Raw genomic sequence first — 22,379 nt, forward strand, 5'->3', positions numbered from 1 at the left:
ATTTGGTTTGCTAATTAGATAGTCTTTAGCTTAATCTCAGTCGGTAATGACCGATTAAAGCCAAACAACTGACGGTTGAGGTGCCGAAAATCGATTGGGTCTCGTGAAAATTGGCTATCGCTTGTGATTGCTTTCACTTCATAAAAGTGGCAGACTCTGCAACTTCTGAGTATAATGACAGCAAATTGGATTAATGGCTATTGCGGGTGATTTATATATTGACAATTATCTGCAATTGTCGGCACAGGGTAAATGTTTTGCGGTTTCCATTTAATTTATTCGCCCTGTGGAGCTTTGCGGAGATGATAACAGATAGTATAATAGTGATTTATTCTACGTTTGCTTATATAAACATAAATCATGAACATTGTGTTTATTTTTACAATTATTGATGATAATATAACATCGATAACAAGCACAAACACTGACAAAGAGATTTCTTTTTTTTAAAGGACCGTTTTAATTAGAACTCGCAATGGATTCCGTCGGTGTTTCCCAGTACGCATCGTCCTTGTGCAGTTCATCCTTCTCCAATTGGCGAACCGATGGCGATTTTAGGACTAAGCCTGCGAGACAAAAAAAAAAGAAATTTGTAAAACTGGGTTTCTCTAATTTGCTATGTCCGATTTTACAAAGCAACACAAAAAAACAACACGCACGAAGACCAATTTCTTGTGTAATTTCAAACAACAAAATGCCACCAAAATGTCCTAATCATTACTTGCGAAATTTTTTCTTTGCTCTTTTGAAAATTAAATCCGCTTTGACAATGAGAAACGGAACCTGTGAGTTAGACATGCGTAGTGAAGGTATCGCGTGAGGTGAAGGAAGGGCGAAGCTCTCAACTTTGGTTTCTTGTGGCTCCACCGTCCACCATAAATCGTCTAGGAAAAGTTGGTTAGCTGGCAAGATACCACCGAAGCATTGGCTTCTTAAAATTAAACCTTATTTGGGTAAGAATGGTAAATGTTAGTTCACAAAGCGTTGGCTAGGGTTAGTTTCCAGACATAAATTACCTGTGAATAATCCACCGACCATCGCGATCAGCACTGTAAGTAGGATAGCCAACAATTGGTACGCCCCTTGCTTGGCTGCGCTTCGACCGTAACCCTGAAAAAAAAAACATCCAGATTCAGGTTTTTCTACTAAAAAAAATATTCTCATATTATACTCCAATTATAAATTCGTGGATTTCACTTCTCGATTCTTCCGCCATCGTCGAGTTCATTGCCGGAGTGATCACCTCCATTGCTGGGAAAATTTCGATCAGAGAGCTTCCGTATGTTTCCGACGTTGCTAATGAAGCATAAATAGCGGAAAACACTGCAGAAAGGAGCGCAGGCATGCCATGGAGATTATTCACACCACAAGTATCTGACACCCGGAGATTCGAAAGCATTGATGGCTGTAGAAAAATATTAGTTTCAAAAAGACTCTACTTTGAACATAAATATATTACTCACAGTCAAAAATCTGTATCCCAAAACTGAGATTACGCCAGCTATCAAACCCACCAGCAACGCACCGAAGGGATGTATAATTAGGTTACAAATTGAACCAACTGCCACTCCTCCAGCTAGGGTTGAATTTTGCACGTGGACCATGTCAAACTTCTTCTCATGCGAAACCAATGCCGAGACTATGAATGCGGTTACAGTGCAGGCTGCCAGGGACAGATAAGTATTGATGATTGCTCGTTCCTGCTCGGCTCCATCTACCAGTGCCGAATTGAAGCTGGGCCAGAAAATCCATAGGAAAATTGTTCCGATCATTGCCGTAATGTCCGAGCTGTACGAAGAGCACTCCATCGGACCAGCCTTGGCATCCTCTTTCGGTGGTCTCATAACAAAGCTCACGGCCAATCCAAAGTACGCTCCGAAAGCATGAACCGTAATGGAACCTCCCACATCGGTGATTTTCATCAACTCCAACTGTAGATATTCGTTGGCCGCGAACAGTGCAATCTCTAGGATACCCATAATCAACAGCTGCAGCGGAGTGGTCCGACCGAGCAAGGCTCCCATGCTAATCAACACGGCTGCTGCCGCAATGTCGGCTCCGATCAAGTTATCCAACGAGAGTGGAATCTTGCCATCCTCCATTTCGTAACAGCCACGCATTATGATGGCCCACTGGATCACTAGTGCTCCAAGCAGCAGATTGATCCCAGATGCGCTGAATCCGTAACGCTTGAGGAAGGTCATCAGAAAGGCAAAACCAACGAAGATCATTACGTGGATGTCCTGAAAATCTGGGAAGGAAAATAGCAAAAAAAGTGTTTAGTTTTGTTATTAATAAGTTGGTTTTTGTTTTGAATAAAAAAATTAAAACATTTTTTTCCTAGTGTATAATGGGCAAATCTCGCTGATACTTGGCCACTAGTGACATGAGGTCTTCACAAATTAATTTTTTTGTTAGATAATGAAACGCAGTAAAAAATTGCACTTGAATTAGCTCCAATCGATGGACCCCTTGTTTGCCGAGGGGTCAACAAGTTTTTAGAAACGTGGAAATTTATTATTTTTATCGAGCTATATCACGTCATTATACAAAAAATACTCTCTCCAGCTGGTCTCGAGGTACGATGTTAGGCACAAGCCAGTCGTCGTAGGTTCGAGTCTTGACTCCGGAGAGACTGTTAGTGTCAGTAGGATCGTAGCGCTAGCCCCGCAATTGTCCTGTACACTTAACAGTTGGCTGCGAAGTCTGTGTGTAGTAAACAAAAGGTCAAGTTGCAAGTTCCGAATCGGAATGTAGTACCGTAAACTGGGGTGACTTTGATCACTTTTTTGATTGTATCTCAAATATTTTCAGAATATACTGAAAACAATGTTCTTTTATATTTTTAAAATAAGTACTGGCATGCATTGAAAAAGATTCAGTCACTACTTCAAAAGTTTAGCAACAATTTTGCTGTTTTTAAATATGCTTTAAAAATTTTACACCAATAATCATTCCGGGGAGGGGCAGGCTACCCCGCCAGTGATCTGATACGCAGCTAATATATCAGCAAGAATAATTCTCCCGCACCGCTGTTACCCCGCTAGCAGCACGGACCACCATACGAGTGGAAGCGAGCGAGTGGAAGTCAACTACAAGTGGCATCTACAAGGTCGCGTGTAGGATACGGCCACTGTGTCACAACACGAAGCTGGATCGTCATTGTTTGTTCTGCGGAGACGCTCGATCAATCCTACTATCAGCCGTGAGGTCGTGACTTAGACGTTCGGTGAAGTATTCACTTTAGAATTTTTATCATTATTATTAATAGTATTATTTTTTTTTGTTCATCTATAATTTATTTGACACGGCACAAATACAATTTAATGTTTAACGGCGCCAATTATATCTGGTAGCTTACTTTCTAAAGTATCTTAATAACTAAAAGCAAATTTTTTATCCTCGCTGCCGACTACGAGCTGAAACTAAATGTAACTTAAAGCTATAATATTTTGCATTAAAAGCACTGGTTTACTGTATGATGGTTTTCATTGCCATAGGTAAGCACATGTTCGGCTGCTGGGCCAAGATATTACGGACTGGCATATTGGGTTGTCTCCCTCGGGCCTTGAGAGTATCGTGCGGGTCTGATTGCTGTTTCCGGATCCGGGGTCTTAACGTGTTCTTGTCGTTTGGTTGGATGTAGGCGGAAGGGAATAGGATTAAACTGGGGCGTGGATGGATTTCAGGAAAACGTATATAAGGGACATGTAGGATAGGTCACGGCTCGCCAAGACATCACGAACAGGAACAGCCGGCTGCCTACTTTCGGCCTGCAGGGAAGCTATTAATTTAGACCTGCCGTCACGGTGTACAGGGCATGACCAAACAACGTGCTCTATGTCGTGATAACCTTCACCACAGGCACAGATACCACTTTCCCCGAGCCCAACACGACGGAGATGCGCGTCAAATCTATAGTGATTGGACATAAGCCGGGACATCACGCAAATGAAATCCCGACCTACATCCAACCCCTTGAACCACGGGTTCGTCGACACCTTGGGGATTATGGAATGTAACCACCTTCCCAGTTCCCCTCTGGTCCAAGCATTTTGCCAACTGATGATTGTATTCTGACGTACAAGTGCGAAAAATTCATTAAAGGCAATTGGTCTTTCATAAATATCACCGTTTGTTGCGCCTACCCTAGCCAAGGAGTCCGCTTTCTCATTGCCCGGTATCGAGCAGTGAGAAGGGACCCACGCTAAGGTAATCTGATACGATTTTTCGGATAAAGCACTCAGATGTTCCCGTATTTTCCCCAGGAAATACGGAGAGTGCTTAACATCTTTCATCGATCGGAGAGCCTCAATGGAACTGAGACTGTCCGTAAAGATGAAATAATGGTCCGTGGGCATTTTTTCGATAATCCCTAGGGTGTACTGAATTGCAGCCAATTCTGCGACGTAAACAGAAGCAGGATTATCAAGCTTATGGGAGACGGTTAAATTGTTATTGAAAATACCGAAGCCAGTGGACCCATCAAGAAGTGCTCCGTCAGTGTAGAACATATTGTCGCAGTTGATGTTTCGATATTTATTGGAAAAAATTTTGGGGTTCTGCTGCACGCGTAAATGATCCGGGATTCCACGAGTTTCTTCTATCATGGATGTATCGAAAAACACAGTAGAATCAGAAGTATTTGATAAGTTGACACGATTTGTAATATTCGAAGAAGGGTTAATATTATGTGACATGTGATTGAAATACAATGTCATAAAACGGGTTTGGGAATTAAGTTCGATTAACCTTTCAAAATTTTCAACCACAGGACGGTTCAAGACATCACATTTGATAAGAATGCGAGAAGACAGGCTACAGAAGCGGTTTTTCAATGGTAGTACTCCAGCTAAGACCTCCAAACTCATCGTATGGGTCGACTGCATGCAACCCAAGGCGATACGCAAACAACGATATTGTATTCGCTCCAGTTTGATCAAATGTATGTTTGCTGCGGAGCGGAAGCAGAAACACCCGTACTCAATGACAGACAATATCGTTGTTTGGTAAAGCCTTATAAGGTCTCCTGGGTGGGCTCCCCACCATTGTCCGGTTATTGTACGAAGAAAATTCACTCTTTGTTGACATTTTTTCATCAGATACCTAACGTGACAACCCCAGGTGCCTTTAGAGTCGAACCAGACACCAAGACATTTGTGTACCAAAACCTGAGAAATCGTTTTACCCATTAATTGTGTTTGAAGCTGAGCAGGTTCATGCTTCCTAGAAAAAACTACTATCTCAGTCTTCTCCGGAGAGAATTCGATACCTAGCTGTAAAGCCCAAGCAGACAAATTGTCCAAGGTATCTTGCAATGGTCCTTGCAAATCGGCAGCTTTGGCTCCTGTAACAGAGATTACACTGTCGTCTGCAAGTTGCCTTATCGTGCATGAATTTGCCAGACATTCGTCGATGTCATTTACATAAAAGTTGTAAAGAAGGGGGCTTAAACATGAGCCCTGGGGAAGACCCATGTTGCTAATGCGAAAAGTTGCCAAATCTCCGTGCGTAAAATGCATGTGCTTTTCGGACAGCAAATTGTGCAAAAAATTGTTCAAAATTGGAGAAAATCCTTGTCGGTGAAGTTTACCCGAAAGAATGTCAATAGAAACGGAATCAAAAGCCCCCTTAGTGTCCAAGAACGCAGACGCCATTTGTTCTTTGCGAGCATACGCCAGCTGAATATCTGTTGAAAGCAACGCAAGACAATCATTCGTCCCTTTGGCACGGTGGAAGCCAAAATGAGTATCTGATAGTAGACCATTTGATTCGACCCAGTGGTCTAAACGACGGAGTATCATTTTTTCCATCAATTTCCGGATACAGGATAGCATTGCAATAGGCCTATAAGAGTTGTGATCAGAAGCTGGTTCCCCTGGTTTTTGGATGGCGATCACCTACACTTGCCTCCAATCCTGCGGTACAATGTTTTGCTCCAGGAACTTATTGAACAAGTTCAACAAGCGCCTCTTGGCATTGCCGGGTAGATTCTTCAACAAGTTGAATTTGATTCTATCTAACCCAGGTGCGTTATTGTTACAGGACAGGAGGGCAACTGAAAATTCTGCCATCGTAAAAGGTGATTCTATCGCGTCGTGACCCGGAGACGTATCGCGAACAAAGTTTTGCGCAGGAACAGAGTCCGGACATACTTTTCTGGCAAATTCAAATATCCACCGACTTGAAGACTCCTCGCTTTCGTTGACCGTTACGCGATTCCGCATTCCTCGGGCTGTGTTCCAAAGAGTGCTCATCGATGTCTCCCTCGACGTCTCGTTCACGAACCGACGCCAATATCCGCGTTTCTTTGCTTTAGCCAGGCTTTTAAGCTTGGTATTAAGCTCCGAATACCGTATATAGTCGTCGGGTATACCTCCCTTCTGGAAGGCCAAAAACGCGTCGGATCTTTGCGTGTAGACATCGGAGCACTCTTTGTTCCACCACGGAGTTGGAGGCCGCTCTTTGATCGTTACGCCGGGATATTTTTTCGTTTGTGCTTGCAACGCGGCGTCGAGGATTAAGCCCGCGAGGAGGTTGTATTCTTCAAGTGGTGGGTGATGTTGAATCGACTCGACCGCTTTTGAAATCATTTCCTCGTATAACTTCCAATCGACATTCCGTGTGAGGTCATACGGAATGTCAATTGGTCGCATGCGAGTTGAACCGTTAGTAATTGAAATAAGAATAGGCAGATGGTCGAGGATTACCTTCCATGTGCAATCCGAGGATTACCTTTCATGTGCAATCCAACCGTAGCGACGTCGAACATAAGGATAGATCAAAAGCGCTTGGGTGCGCTGGAGGTTTCGGGATACGTGTCATTTCACCGTTGTTCAAAATAGTCATGTCGAAGTCATCGCAAAGGTTATAGATTAAAGAGGAGCGGTTATCATTGTAGGGGGAACCCCAAGCCACACCATGAGAGTTGAAGTCTCCCAAAATCAAACGTGGCGAGGGAAGAAGTTCTATTGAATCAAAGAGCAACCGTTGCCCAACCTGTGCTCTGGGAGGAATACATATTGAGGCAATACAAAGCTCTTTACCTTGTATTGTCATTTGACATGCGACAACTTCGATGCCTGGAATCGAGGGGAGGTTAATACGATAGAAAGAATAGCACTTTTTAATCCCTAAAAGTACTCCTCCATATGGGGTGTCTCGATCAAGGCGAGTAATATTAAAATCATGAAAGTTAAGATCAATATTTGAAGTAAGCCAAGTTTCACAAAGGGAAAATGCATCGCATTTGTTTCTATTTATTAAAACTTTAAATGAATCCATTTTTGGTAAAATACTTCTACAATTCCACTGTAAGACAGAGATAGAATCCTTCGTATACGCAGATGAATTAGGCATCGAAGGATACAATCGCTGCAAGGAGGGGCCATTGGGCAGTCAACTGCTTCAAAAATGATCTAACTGTTGGGAGGAATGCTGTAAGAAAAATTTTAATTGGATCGGGTACATTGAAAGTTTCAAAAATCCAGTCCACAATGTCAGAAAATTTCACCAGTTCAGCATTTGATTTTTCCACTGGATGTGCAAAAGGAACAACTGGGGTTTTAGATGTTCCAGGAAGTGCTGGGAACTCCTTCTGGGACTTTAAATTTGCAAGCCCAGGAGGAGTTTGCTTCGGTTTTTCCGCAGCACTGTTTGGTTTGTTTGTAACGTTCATTTCACTTTGGGAAATCTTAGGACCTTTTCGGGGAAGTTTAGGAGAGGGAATATTTTTCCTCTTTCTAGACGCCCCAGGATTGGCATAAGTTGTTCCCGCTGGTGAATCGTCAGAATCGGTTTCATCAGAGGACAACAGATCAAAGGGGTTCGATGTTATGGTAGAAGTAGTCACGGTCCACTTCAGCATCTCAGCGTAAGATCGCTTTGAACGCTCCTTAAGTGACCGGTTGATTTTATCTCTGCGCTGCATGTACACCGGGCATGTGGAGAGCTCATGCTGATTTTCCCCGCAGTGAATACATTTTTCAGCATTTACACTGCAAGAATCGTCCGCATGAGTTTCTCTACACTTGCTACATCGTGCCTTATTGCAGCAGTAGGCGGCTGTGTGGCCTAGCTGCTTGCAATTGGTGCAATTCATAACACGGGGTACATACAATCGCACAGGCAGACGAACCCGATCGATCGAGACGTGGCTAGGGAGAGCAGATCCGGCAAACGTAACACGAAACGAGTCTGACGGAGTGTACACTTTTGTGCCGTTGACAAGAGACACAGACCGCAATTGCTTGCAATCTATGATCTTTACATTTAAGTCGTGACACAAAGCATTTTTGAAGCAGCCAAAACCGCTTGCCAAGATACACTCGACCGACAGACTCGAATCGGTTATGACACCGTCGATCTCCACGTCTCGTGCGGGTATATAAACGCGATACTCGCGTGTGAAAAGCTCGGAGCGAGCAATAGCGTTGGCCTGTTCCAGGTCGCTGACCACGACACGGAGCTTGTTGGGTCTGACCTTGGAGATTTCGGTCACGGCCTTGTACCCCTCCGTCAGGTCTTTCGAAATCTGCAGGATGTTTAACGGTTTCGATTTCGGTCCTGCTTTTGGCCGAAAGAAAACAGTAAAGCTGCCCTGAGATCCGTCCGGGTAAAGCCTGGGGCGAGGGGGGACTGGAGAATTAACAGAGGAAGGGTTGGCAGGAGGGACAGGGTCGGAGGGGTTCGGGGATGGTGGCACGGGAGGCGAGGGATCTACATCCATCGCGCTAAATCTAGCGCACTAGCGCCGACAGAACACGTACCTCTTTACTTCTCCTTTCAGCAGGGTTGGTTGTCCGAACGGTCGAAGCTGCAGCCGTTACAGCCAGCAGCACCAATCCAGCAGCTCCAAACAGCCACCAGCAGCGAGCCGGGTAAGTGATCACTCAGCACAGCGACACAACTCGCTGTCAACTGTTGGCTTCTTCTTTTTCCTTCTTTATGTTAAGATTCTCGTCCACTGCTGTAGCACAAATCACTTAGCAGCCAAATCGGCTTACGCACCAGCAAACAGCCACGATGCGAAACAGTTGCACAAAGGCGGGCGACCTTGAACCTTCACCCGACCATGCAAACAATGCCAACACTTGCTCACGCGTCTTTTGTTTTATATTCTATCGGAGCGATCACCAAACAGATCCGATACTGATGCGTGTTCGGCACAGAATGAATGATTATTATTAATAGTATTATTATTATTGTTATTATTATAATTATAATTATTATTATTTTTATTATTATTATTATTATTATTATTACTATTGTTATTAGCATTAGTATTACTGCCTTTTTTTTATTTTGATCCATTGTAGTTTGAAAAATTGTTTTTAAAATTTAATAGCAACTACTTGAGCCCCCTCCCCACACATTCGAATATTTATCGTTTGTGTGCGGTTGAGCGTAACACTCCCGCAAAATGGACGACATGCAGGTGCAACTATTCCTGGATGTGGAAACAAATGGGGAAGAGATTGAGATCTCCCCCATCAATTCCCCTCTACCTTCCCCGCTACCTAGCCCCGTACCAAGGGTACCGGCAACACGGGTGAAAGCTTACCCAGATGCTTCGAAAGGTCCGTTCGTAGTTTACTTCAGGCCCATAAGGAAGCCTCTAAATATTATTCAAATCGGCAAGGACCTGGCAAAACAGTTTTCGGACGTAACCGAAATTACAAAGGTTAGACCGAACAAACTGCGAGTTGTTGTGAGTAGCTTGAAGCAAGCAAACGCAATTGCTAGCTACGAGCTCTTCACGAGAGAGTACCGCGTGTACATTCCTGCCAAGGACGTGGAGATCGACGGTGTGGTTACCGAAGGAAGCCTCACGGTCGATGACATTTTGCGTCACGGGGTTGGCTGCTTCAAGAACCTCCTGATTCAAGATGTAAAGATACTTAATGTCAAGCAATTGCATTCATATCCATCGAAGAAGGGAAGAAGAAATTCTTCCCTTCGGATTCCTTCCGTGTAACATTCGCCGGATCCGCACTGCCGAACTACATCTCTTTGGACAGGGTTCGTCTGCCTGTACGCCTGTTCGTACCGCGGGTCATGCATTGCCAAAACTGCAAGCAGTTAGGTCATACAGCCACCTACTGCTGCAACAAGGCACGCTGCAGCAAGTGCGGAGGCAATCATGCTGAGACTGCTTGCAGTGAGGATACTGAAAAGTGTCTTTACTGCGAGGGAACTCGGCATGACCTTTCGGCGTGTCCCGCGTACAAACAGCGCGAGGAAAAAATCAAGCGTTCCCTCAAGGAACGATCAAAGCGCTCTTTCGCAGAAATGCTGAAGAGTGCTGAGCCACCCTCGACAGGAAACATCTTTTCCTTTTTGCCAACCGATGAGGGTACATCTGACGATCCCGTCGAAGGGTGTTCTTATGCCATGCCAGAAGGATCTAGGAAGAGGAGAATGATCAACTCTCCTAATCTTTATCGCAAAGGTCGCAAGATAACCCCTAGCGGAACGACCAATAAACCAACACAAATAGGAAGCGGTGAAGAAAAACCGAAGCAAGTACCTCCCGGTTTTAATTTTAAATCAAACCAGGAGTACCCACCGCTTCCTGGGGCACCAAAAACCCCTCGTGCACCCATTTCTCGATCAGAAGATAAAAATCAAACAGGGTCATAAAATTTTCTGATATTGTGGACTGGATATTTAAAACATTCAACATACCAGATCCCCTACAAAATATTCTTTTTGCCCTTCCTCCTACAGTGAAAACCTTTTTGAAGCAACTAGCAGCAACTTGGCCCCTCATTTCAGCTATCATATCTTTCGATGACTAATACGGCGAAAGAGGTTAGGAATTTTATCACTGTATTACAGTGGAATTGCAGAAGTATCATCCTCAAATTCGATCTATTTTCTCATTTAATAAATACATACAATGGTGACGCATTTGCGCTCTGTGAAACCTTTCTCAATTCAAACGATCAGCTCAATTTCCACGATTTTAACATTATTCGTCGAGATCGAGACTCACACGGTGGAGGGGTACTTTTAGGGATTAAAAAGTGCTATTCCTTCTTCCGAATCGACCTCCCCTCGATCTCGCATATTGAAGTCGTTGCCATTCAAACGAATATGAATGGAAAAGACCTATGCCTTGTTTCGTTATATATCCCTCCATCCGCGCGGATTGAACAGAGGCATCTCACTGATATAGCAGAGTTGCTTCCCGCGCCTTTTTTGATATTGGGAGATTTTAATTCTCACTGTTCGCTATGGGGGTCGCTGTACGACGACAACCGATCTTCTTTAATCTGTAACTTGATCGACGACTTCAATATTACAGTTTTGAATACTGGGTAAGCGACACGTGTACCTAATCCTCCAGCACGTGAAAGCGTGCTTGACCTATCCCTCTGCTCGACATCACTAGCGCTAGATTGCCAGTGGAAAGTAATCAACGATCCCCACGGTAGTGATCATCTTCTAATCGTTATATCAATTGCTAATGGTTCAACTCCCCCGAACCCAATCAATATTTCCTACGACCTTACACGTAATATTGATTGGAAGTGTTATGAGTCTATTATAGCGCAATCTATCGAGACTCACGAGGAACTTCCTCCGGAGGAAGAATACGCGTTCTTAGCTGGCTTGATAATCGACGCCGCGACTCAAGCTCAGACGAAACCGATACCCGGGGTGACGATTAGACAGCGCCCTCCCAACAAATGGTGGGACAAAGAGTGCTCTGAGCTGTACGCGCGAAGGTCCGCGGCGTATAAGGACTACCGGGAGTACGGCACTGTCAACCTGCTTCGAAAGTACAAGGCACTGGGCAGGCAGATGAAGAGCTTAGTAAAGGCGAAAAAACGCGGGTACTGGCGGCGGTTCGTAAACGCGTTGTCGAGGGAAACAGCGATGAGCACTCTTTGGGATACCGCCAGGCGCATGCGGAACCGTGACGTTTCGAATGAAAGTGAGGAGTATTCAGATCGCTGGATACTCGATTTTGCCAAAAACGTCTGTCCGGACTCTGTACCGGAACAGAAAACCTTTCGCGACGCGTTATTAGTAACTACGGAAGAGCCTCCATTTTCGATGTTGGAATTTCCAATGGCTCTCCTGTCGTGCAACAATAAGGCTCCAGGGTTAGATAGAATAAAATTCAACCTGTTGAAGAATCTACCCGACTCTGCAAAAAGACGCTTGTTGAATTTGTTCAACAAGTTTCTTGAGCTAAATATTGTTCCGCATGACTGGAGGGAGGTAAAAGTCATTGCTATTCGGAAACCCGGGAAACCTGCCTCTGATCACGATTCATATAGGCCGATTGAGATGCTCTCTTGCCTCCGGAAATTAATGGAGAAAATTATCCTTTTACGGTTAGACAAATGGGTCGAAACAAACGGGTTACTTTCAGATACTCAATTTGGCTTTCGCCGGGGCAAAGGGACGAACGATTGCCTAGCGTTGCTTTCTACTGAAATTCAACTAGCCTTTGCTCGAAAAGAGCAAATGGCTTCTGCGTTCATGGATATTAAGGGTGCTTTTGACTCTGTCTCTGTAGAAGTTTTAAGCGCGAAACTTCATTCGCAGGGACTTTCACCAAATTTGAATAACTTTTTGCTCAATTTGTTGTCAGAAAAGCATATGTATTTCTCACATGGCGATTCGACAACTTCCCGAATTAGTTACATGGGCCTCCCCCAGGGCTCATGTTTAAGTCCTATCTAATATAATTTTTACGTCAATGACATCGATGAATGTCTTGCAAATTCATGCACGCTAAGGCAACTTGCAGACGATAGCGTTGTATCCATTACTGGTAGCGAGGCTAGCGATCTGCAAGGACCATTGCAAGATACCTTAGACAATTTGTCTGAATGGGCTCTTAAGCTGGGTATCGAATTCTCTCCGGAGAAAACTGAGCTGGTCGTTTTTTCTAGGAAGCATAACTCAGCTCAGCTGCAGCTCCTGCTAACGGGTAGAACGATCTCTCAGGTTTTAGTCGCTAAATATCTCGGGGTCTGGTTCGACTCTAAATGCACCTGGGCTTGTCATATTGGGTATCTGACACAAAAATGCCAACAGAGGATTAATTTTCTTCGTACGATTACCGGAACTTGGTGGGGTGCTCACCCAGGAGACCTTCTAAGGTTATACCAAACAACGGTATTGTCAGTTCTTGAGTACGGTTGTTTCTGCTTCCGCTCCGCAGCAAACATACATTTGATCAAACTGGAGCGAATACAATATCGTTGTTTGCGTATCGCCTTGGGTTGCATGCAGTCGACCCATACGATGAGTCTTGAAGTGTTAGCGGGTATTCTTCCGTTGAAACATCGTTTTTGGAATCTCTCTTACCGGTTGCTAATTCGATGCACAGTTATGAACCCATTAGTAATTGAAAATTACGAGAGGTTGGTCGACCTTCAATCTCAATCCAGATTTATGGCTTTATATTTTGACTATATGGCTCAAGATATTAATCCTTCTTCATACGATTCCTCCAATGTCGCACTTTTAGATACTTCTAATAATGCTATATTCTTCGACACCACCATGAAACAAGACATTTCTGGTATCCCGGATCAATTGCGACCCCAAGAGATCCCTAAGATTTTTTCCAATAAGTTTAAACATGTTAGTTATGATAAAAGGTTTTACACTGACGGATCTAATCTAGATGAGTCCACTGGCTTCGGTGTTTTCCACGAAAATTTTACCGCCTCCTACAAACTCGATGCTCCTGCTTCCGTGTACGTCGCAGAACTTGCTGCTATTCAGTACTTTTTTGGAATCATCGAAACCCTACCCATAGACCACTACTTCATCTTCACAGATAGTCTCAGTGCCATTGAGGCTCTGCGATCGATGAAGCCTGTGAAGCACACCCCGTATTTCCTAAGGAAAATACGGCGGTTTTTAAGTGCTTTAACAGATAAAAATTACCGGGTTACCTTAGCGTGGGTCCCTTCTCATTGCTCGATTCCGGGTAACGAAAAGGCTGACTCTTTAGCTAAGGTGGGTGCTATTGATGGCGATATTTATGAAAGACCAATTGCTTATGATGAATTTTATAGCATTTTGCGTCAGAGAACACTCTACAGTTGGCAATCATCATGGAACTCAGATGAACTGGGACGGTGACTACATTCCATTTTTCCTAAGGTATCGACGAAAGCTTGGTTCAAGGGGTTGGATGTAGGTCGGGACTTCATTCGCGTGATGTCCAGACTTATGTCCAATCATTACACGTTAAACACGCATCTCTTTCGTATAGGGCTTGTAGACAGTAATCACTGCGTTTGTGGCGATGGCTACCATGACATCGAGCATGTTGTTTGGTCGAGTACCGAATACTGTGGTGTTAGGTCTGAGCTTATAGATTCCCTTCGGGCCCGAGGAAAAGTAACTACGAAAAATACTATATTTTAGTACTTCTTCTCATTTTGTGTATAAACCATAAGTGACTCAGTTAATGTGCGCTATCGACTCATAGTTGTAGTGTTAAACAATGGGAGAAATTGGGAAATGGCTTAGGGTGTGCATTTTATCACCCCTTCCCCTACTGTTGCCCTTTATGTGCTTCAATGCAACCAGCTACGATTTTCACCATGTAGAGGGCGCCACACCTAACTTTTGAACGTGACTTGCTAGACGAATAGTTTCTTCTGCAAAGCTGTGCAGAATTTTATTACAAAACTGTTTGTTGAGTTACTCAAACCTCTAGAAATTGAGATTTTAGAGATACAGCACCTTTTACAAAAATATTATATACAAACCTCGATTTTTAGAGGATCGGGGTAATATAGGGAATAATGTTGTATTATGATAATATCAGAAACAACATGTGTCTCCCAGGTATTGCCATGGATTACGTTACTATTTTGGGGAGGGTTTTAATATGGAAACCCTTCCATTTTCTCAATGCCAGGTTATGTGTGTGACACAATCAATCGATGGACTCTATTAAATGATGGATCTTCCAGTTTTCTAGTTTCTTTTTGATAGTTGATCTGTGGATGAATGTCATCGTAAGTAGAGCGATCAGTCATTGGTCGACTCGCTTCATTCAACAAGTCACCGCCGACCCCAATCGAAAAAAGTTCTCGACAGTGTTTTGAACCTGTTCGGCCGAAGGAGCGCATTCTTCAGTTCGTGAATCTGCCTGGTGTTGCCTTCAAAGCTCTACTACCAGCGCGCACTAGACTTCCTTTTGGCTCGCAACGTCCGTGACGATGGATTCACTGGTGGAAAAGTAAAAATTGTTGAAAGCCTGGAACGTAAACAATTACTTTTGGACAGCTCCGAATGGTAGATGTAAACATTAACTCTCGATGCCAAAATGCGCCGGAAATCGGCCTGTTATTTATGCTCGAAATCCTCCGCGCGAAATTTTGTGAACAAATATAAAACTTTGCGGGAAGATCTGTTACCCGACAAAACAAACGCCAGCGTTTCTCAAGACCAGGATTTTTAAGAGAAGCATGTATGCTAACTTTTTGTCTTGGTAAACCGAAACACCACATGATTTAACTGCACACGATGGCATTCGCGTTTTTTGGTAAAAGTAGAACGTTAGAAACTCTAAAAACAATTTATCGAAAATCCGCACTCAATGCCGAACGTAAACTATTGTTGTGACGTCACAACTTTTTAATCGCCACCTCTTATCGCATATTGAAAACTTATCTGCCACTCCTTTGTAATATACCTTATTGTCTGTCGTGCACTCGTACTTTTGCGCTGCCTGTTGAAATGCATTTTGATGTAGAAATACGTCCTACTCTAGTAAGGTAGATATGCCAAACATGTAAGACATGCCAAAAAATCAACAATAAAGTGTAACGCCCAGTGTTGTTAATCTCGCACATAAACAGCATGCAGCACCTCAAGTGAGGTTCTCGTTGCTAGCGATATCACACACTGGAGTATTATCCATTCAAGCTATTTCTTTTTCCTTTTCGCTTTCTTCTTTGGTCAACAATAAGTGTAGATACACACGAGTTTTCTCTGACTTACGCAAACTCGCATTCGTTCCCGAAATCATATGTACATGCACACACTCGCGTCTACTGACTTACTCGCGAGCAGTGCTGATAAAAGTCATTTTCCCCAGCAAAATTCTTCGAAAACTACAGCCAATCATTTTCAATTTTCACTTCCAATGATCGCAGCACTCTTTCAGATACACTAGATTTTCGTCCTAGTAACTTGCTGTTATTCTCAGATGAAATAGATCGCGCACATCGTTCACGGTTACGTAATAAAATTTGACGACAACTCCAACCAAATGATCTTTACTTCAAAGCGAAAAAGAAAAACAAACAGCCCACTCAACCAAAATGAACCTCACTGAAACACTTTTTCACTGACACTGACCGGTGCCTTGACAATCTTCGTTAACTGATAAACTGATTTTTTGTCTTGCTTCCATCGCATGAAATATAATGAGGTGTTTTGACACTTCCATGCAAAAAGCGGGAAGGGAGAACTCTGAAAGGATTGTAAAAATATAACGTTCATGGATGCTTTTTTTCACTTTCACTCAAGAGTGTCAACAAATATCAACCCTGCGTCGCGAGTACGATCAGCCGAAGACAATTGTTTCGATACGCATTGCGATGATTGCGAAGGGACAAAAAATATTTCGAATAGGGTATTCGACTATGTATTTCGGCTGATTTTGCATTAGACTGCTGTAAAAAACTTACCAGAGCAGTCCGATACTCTACATGTTCCAGTATGTGATACTTCACAGATTCACCGCCCCACTCTCGCCTGTCGGTGCACGAAGCAAAACCGGGTAGATGAAGAAAGCATTTTCGTTTTCGAGCACATTTTTTCAAGTACTCCAAGTCGAAAGATTTTAGTCGAGTACTCCTTCCCGCAAGTAGGAACTCGGGTTCTCTTTTACAGTCACTGAGTAAAGAGACAAAAGAGTTTTTGCGTGCCGATGCACGTTAGCTGCTGCCCCGGCGAGTGCGTGAAGAATATAGAAAGCATGTGTGCAAAATGCTTGAAAAGCATAGCATATGTCTCGTTCTCAAGCAGAGAGGAGGAGAAAGGTTCTGCTTCTCGCTCGCTTTGCAACGCTGGTAACGGCAGAATAAAAGATTTCAAATGCTTAAAAATTTGTTACAATTGACCGGATTTCGGTCATCTCGATGGATAGAGAACAAATTACTCTGTTTATGAGATTCTTTTTCAAAACATCTTGCATAGTAAAGTAGTTGAGGGGCATTGGGTGTATTTTCGGCTAAGCAGTCTCGAAGAAGTGAAACAACTTATTTTTTGTTATTCGACGTTTCGTCAATGATCAGTTACATCTTCAGGGGAAACTATGATAATTTATTATCACATCATTTCGCATTTCAGTGTTTTGTTTTATTTGAGATATTCCGCGACGCTACTGTAATTGTGAGATACGTGTTGTGATAATAGCTCCACGGATCTAAAATGAATGTTTTTGACGAGCCCAATCGGCCTAACATTTACAAAAGCTGTTTGTTTTTGGTTCAATATATAAAAAAAAGGTTTTATGGGTTTAAGGGTGGTGATAGGTTCGAATCGTAGTAGAACCCAGCGGTTCGTTGGCAAGAGGTCTGTTAAATATGGGTTTATTCTCAGGCTCTTCCATACAAAACTTCCCTTCAGACTTAATAACCACTGGTCTAAAGCTTCGATAATATCATAGACCTCAGCACGTTATACGCTGTGAGAGCTTGCAGGAGGGTATGATAAGGTCGATAAGAAAGGAAGTAGGTTACTAAGCCTGAAGAAGAAGGCAAAAGCACTATAACACGGAGCAGGTTACTACTCAATAAGTAACACTGCCAAAAGGTAAAAAAAAAAACAAAAATATGCGAACAGCAAAAACCTCCGGACAATGCCACAAAAGAACGTATATCCCTTCGTATCAAATTAAGTAATTAAGTTTCATTGAACTATCTGAACATGCAGAATATCCGAGGCCGGATAACCGAATATTTTAATCGTATTAGTTTCGAGTCTGTTAATTTTTTATTTTTAGGGCTCTAAAAATTGCCTTCGATTTTGGCTTGCTCTCTATTCATTTCCAATTTCATAGAAGGGTTATGTATTTTGACATAGGGTTTGTTCAAAACATTCTAGCTTAGATAGTGCTTTACAAAAAAATATACACAATATAAAAAGTCTTTGACCTGAAAAAAATTATTTAACATTAATAAGGAGCTGAATTTTTGAATTTATTTTTAAAGAAACATACTGTTATAACGGAATTTCTAATGAAAAATCCAGAGGAGAAATATAACATATTTTTTGTATAAAAAGTTAAATTAAAAATATATTTCTTTTAGATATTTTTCAAATTGTTTGTAATCCAATGATTTCAAACAATTGAAATTGTGATTTTAAATCGAAATGTTTACGATAGCTAACTCCGTGTATGCATCCGTTTTCTTGTTATTTTGAATTAAGAAATTGCAAATAAACACTAAATTATGTATTAAATCAAAAAAGGAATAAATAATCCCCTTTAATTAATTTTTCATTGAAACTCGACATTTTGCTTGAGCTTATGATAATAAGTTCAGGATGATGGGGTGAAGTAAGACGAATTTTTACTTAAAAGTTAAGTTTTAGTGTTTTTTCCAATTCCAACATTTTCGAGAATAATCAAGTTTTAATGATGCATTATGGTTTGAATGATAATTTTAAATCATAAATCATTTTTAAATGTATCCGCTTTTAAATTTCTAAATGCATCCACTTTTGAGATAATTTCTATATTTCAGTTTTTTTGTGAAAATTTTTCGAGTTTTTTTTTTCGTGAAAATATGCTTTTCACTGAGTCATTTGTGGTTCTCCAGCAGCAAGCATAGATTTATTGGAATATACGATTGATATAACATAACTCATTCTTTAACATTGAAAAAGTAGGATCAACAATTCAAAAGTTATGGTTATGTTCACATTCACCGAGATTTATTTCCATGGGTTGAATAATTCAAAGGATGGAAATTATTCATCCAATCTCTCTGATCGCGCACGGCCCTACGTTGTGTACTAGTTTCGCCCTTTGGCATCACGGTGGGCAATTAAGGTCCAGGGAAAAGTTTTCTTTCACAGAACGAACGCAACGCACATATTCACTTAGCTTACTGTAGGTACATTTATTTAAGACGGTACAATATTTCCAACGGGGCAGCGTGACGGCGCTGCCACCGTACGATTATCGACTCACTGAAAATGACTAACACAGAGCGCTTTTATAGGCTGCCTCTCGGACGGCAGCATTGTCGAGCCAGAACAAAGCTGAAAATTGGCCCTGACGACTCTGTTGATATTGGTTTGGTTTTTACTTGCGAAAGTGAAGGAGGGAAATATTTTTGCTTTTGTTTTCACACATAAATTGACAATTGCATATGAGAATTCGCGTAGGTGCGAACAGCCTTAAAAATCTCTTTTACTTGTGTCAGGGCCAATAAGCGCGCGCAAACCAGCGTCGCTTGGGCCTTAGCTGGTCACTCACGGATGACAGTAATGCCCAGCTGAGGCGAGAGTTTTGGCACGAACACTTTCTGATGTCAAAGAATGAGTAGTATAATGATAATGATTATAATCGTATAATTTAATAAATTCATGTTTGTTACCAGATTTAATCATATTTGTTAATGGAGAACCACGAATAATTTACAAAAAAAAACGTATTTTAAAAAAAAACTAAAATTTCAAATAATCTTTTCTTGTGTGGATAAAAATTCAGTGTTTATTTACAATTTTTGGTTTATCTTTTATTTTCATTGGGCATATTTTTTTTTGTAAAGAGCTCCCTACAATTCGTTTTCAGACAGTTTTCATGTACAACCAACGATTTCTTAGATTAAACTATTTGAACAAAATCTGTGCCAAAAGGCATACGCCCTTTTAGAAAATTGGTCTTGAGTCTGGAAAATTCCTCCACCTGTGAAAAATACTCAGGTTGCTTAGCCAAACATGTGTGCAAAACTTCGTCATTTGACACGGAAACGCTTATATGGTTTACTTTTGTTGAAATACGCTCCAATTTTGGAACAGCATTTGAATTCATGCATGGGAACGTTAGATAAACCAGTTGTTATACTAGTAAATTCGTATTACAAATTCCAATTTTGCTGAAGTAGCTAATCGTTTTTACAAAATTCAATATTTATTTTTATTTAGATATTCTGATATCTAATTCACTTTAGTTTAATATATATGTTGCGCTTGCATGCTCGTACATTTGCACGTAACTCCATAAATGAAATTGAAATAAAAGGGACACTGTTGTCGTTAGTAACCACCGCAGCTTATACTATTAAGTCCGGTTTTTGGAAGATAAATGTAAACAAGGCTCGCTATTGTGGCTCAACTGCGTAGCAGTGAACAGGGTAATCGCATTTCGACCGCAATGACATGCATTCGGGTTTGAGGTGTTGTAATTCCCACCGCAACATCAGTGATATTATTATTCCATTCCAAGTGCGTTCGCACCGCACCAATTTCAATGTCAACACTTTCGGCTGTGAGTTTTCAAACTTTTACAATTTGTCAATTGATTGTCTGACAGTTCCGCTATATTTCTATCACATCCTAAAAATACCATTAGCACCACTATTAGCCAATATCAAATTTGAAGAATAAACTGAGAAAATTTACAGGCAGTTTACATTACCTGATTGCCTCAATTATCACCGCTGGTCCTTTTTTTAAATTCATTTGATCTGTGCTAGTATGTGTTATACAGAACACTCACGTGGGTATCTCGGTAACGGCTTATTTTCTACGGCTGCTTTCGAAGTGATATCTGATGCATTTCCCGGCAATATTCTATCCGAATATTTGGTGAAAAATCCAAACACAATAATTAAACTTAATTGTACTACCAGCAGTAGTACATATCTTGCCGCTGAATACCCCTGAGTGTGCATTAATGGGTAAACGAATGAACTTCACGGGAAAAAAATCACACACAGGTATGACAATTAACAATCCGCGTTGCTACTGATTGAAACCTAGTTTGAAAAAAAAAAAACGTAGCTTGAACGATAGCGATAGCGCAACTTAGTACACCAGGTGTGATATATTCTAATGCTATTAAATTGCACATGTATCATGATTAAGTCACTTGCGGTAGGGAGGTGGAGAGTGACACTTTGCTGGTTGATTGAAAAAAATACGGGTTCCCATGGTGAAGAAGGTATCTGCAGGTTGGTTTCTGAGTCTGTGGCTTTGAAGTCATCACCAATGCGTTCCCTTCATTCCAAAATAAGAAGAGCACTTTGTATAACTTAAATCGTCAACATTGAACAGTATTTATAATTTTCCGTTTGAATGTCTTTCGTTTCTGCTCAGCGGCAAAGAAATTGGATGTGATGTTGATTTTGTAAAAATCAGTCATACAACTTTTAATGACGCTCTTTTGAAAAAACAACTTTAGATAAATAATCATAATTGAATTTTTGTATGACAACAATTTATTAAGGTGAAAGTAAAACTTATGGATTTTTAGTGCTTTCACCTGAAAATGCTCTTTGCTGCTTTAAAGCGTACTTCCCAAATTGTTTAAAATGAAAATCGATTATCCCGAAAATTTAATTTTCGAAAAAACGCTTGAACTTCGAACACAATAAATCAAGAACCATTTTATGAATTTACAAGATTAAGGTTTTTGGTGCTGTTTTCCAATATTTTCTTTTGTCTTTACTCCTTCTGTTTAAAGTATGTTTTCTGTTCTTTGGTGCACAAATGTTTTTCGAATTTCGGCTGCGTTAATCATAAAAACTTCAATTTCGTATTACCCGTTTCTCCATTTTTTTTCAACAATGGCATAAACGTTTCGATGAAATTAATCACGAGCAAAACTAAAACTACGTTATATAACAACAAAACACTCACGTGGATATTTCGGCAGCGGTTGCTCCTCCACGGGTGCTCCCGAAGCGCTGACGGTAACATTTTTCGGCAATATACTTTCTGAGTAATCGGTAAAAAATCCAAACACAATTATGAACACCAATTGTACTACCAGCAGTAGTACATATCCTGCGGTGGAGGACCCCGGGGTGTGCATTTTAACGTAAAACCTTCCTTGAACTTCACTCTCGTTGTGCCACTGGGCTAGACAAGCGTAGAACTCAAGCAATGTGACACACCCCCTGAAAATGTACGAAGGTTAATCCGCGATCCAGTTCCGTCCCGAGTGATTATCCGCTGACGGTTCGCAGTGAACTGATCCCAAAGGAAATCAGTGATGGTCGTTGGTCGCTGGTCTCCCCCTGAAATTCTACATACAGATAATGGTTGTTTCGCGGTCGCGTTACGATTATTTGATGAACAGCGAAGCAACTTCTGAAGTGTATTATCTGTTTCCAGGCCCCTCCGAGCGATATAAATTAAGTCTAAAT

At 41.6% G+C, this 22,379-nt stretch overlaps 1 protein-coding gene across 1 annotated transcript; it reads right to left on the minus strand.

The window, feature by feature from the left end:
* Positions 1 to 356: 356 nt before the first annotated feature.
* LOC129732781 (ammonium transporter Rh type A) lies at positions 357 to 22,272 on the minus strand. The gene is made up of 5 exons (XM_055694013.1): positions 21,871 to 22,272; positions 1,464 to 2,251; positions 1,172 to 1,405; positions 1,017 to 1,110; positions 357 to 566 (listed from the first exon to the last, which is right to left on the minus strand). The coding sequence occupies exons 1-5, from the start codon at positions 22,043 to 22,045 to the stop codon at positions 460 to 462; spliced, it is 1,398 nt and encodes a 465-aa protein (XP_055549988.1). The 5' UTR covers positions 22,046 to 22,272; the 3' UTR covers positions 357 to 459.
* Between the last annotated feature and the right edge of the window lie 107 nt (positions 22,273 to 22,379).

The sequence above is a fragment of the Wyeomyia smithii genome, chromosome 3 (genome assembly GCF_029784165.1).
Source record: "Wyeomyia smithii strain HCP4-BCI-WySm-NY-G18 chromosome 3, ASM2978416v1, whole genome shotgun sequence".
Lineage (NCBI taxonomy): Eukaryota > Metazoa > Arthropoda > Insecta > Diptera > Culicidae > Wyeomyia > Wyeomyia smithii.

Bases quoted from the DNA above. Each gene is read 5' to 3' on its own strand.
- LOC129732781 (XM_055694013.1), bottom strand. From the start codon at position 22,045: ATGCACACCCCGGGGTCCTCCACCGCAGGATATGTACTACTGCTGGTA. The intron at 1,111-1,171 runs GTATAATATGAG...TTTTTTTTTCAG, and splicing joins TCCACGAATTTATAATTGGA to GGTTACGGTCGAAGCGCAGC. The intron at 567-1,016 runs GTAATTTATGTC...TTTGTCTCGCAG, and splicing joins GGTCGGTGGATTATTCACAG to GCTTAGTCCTAAAATCGCCA.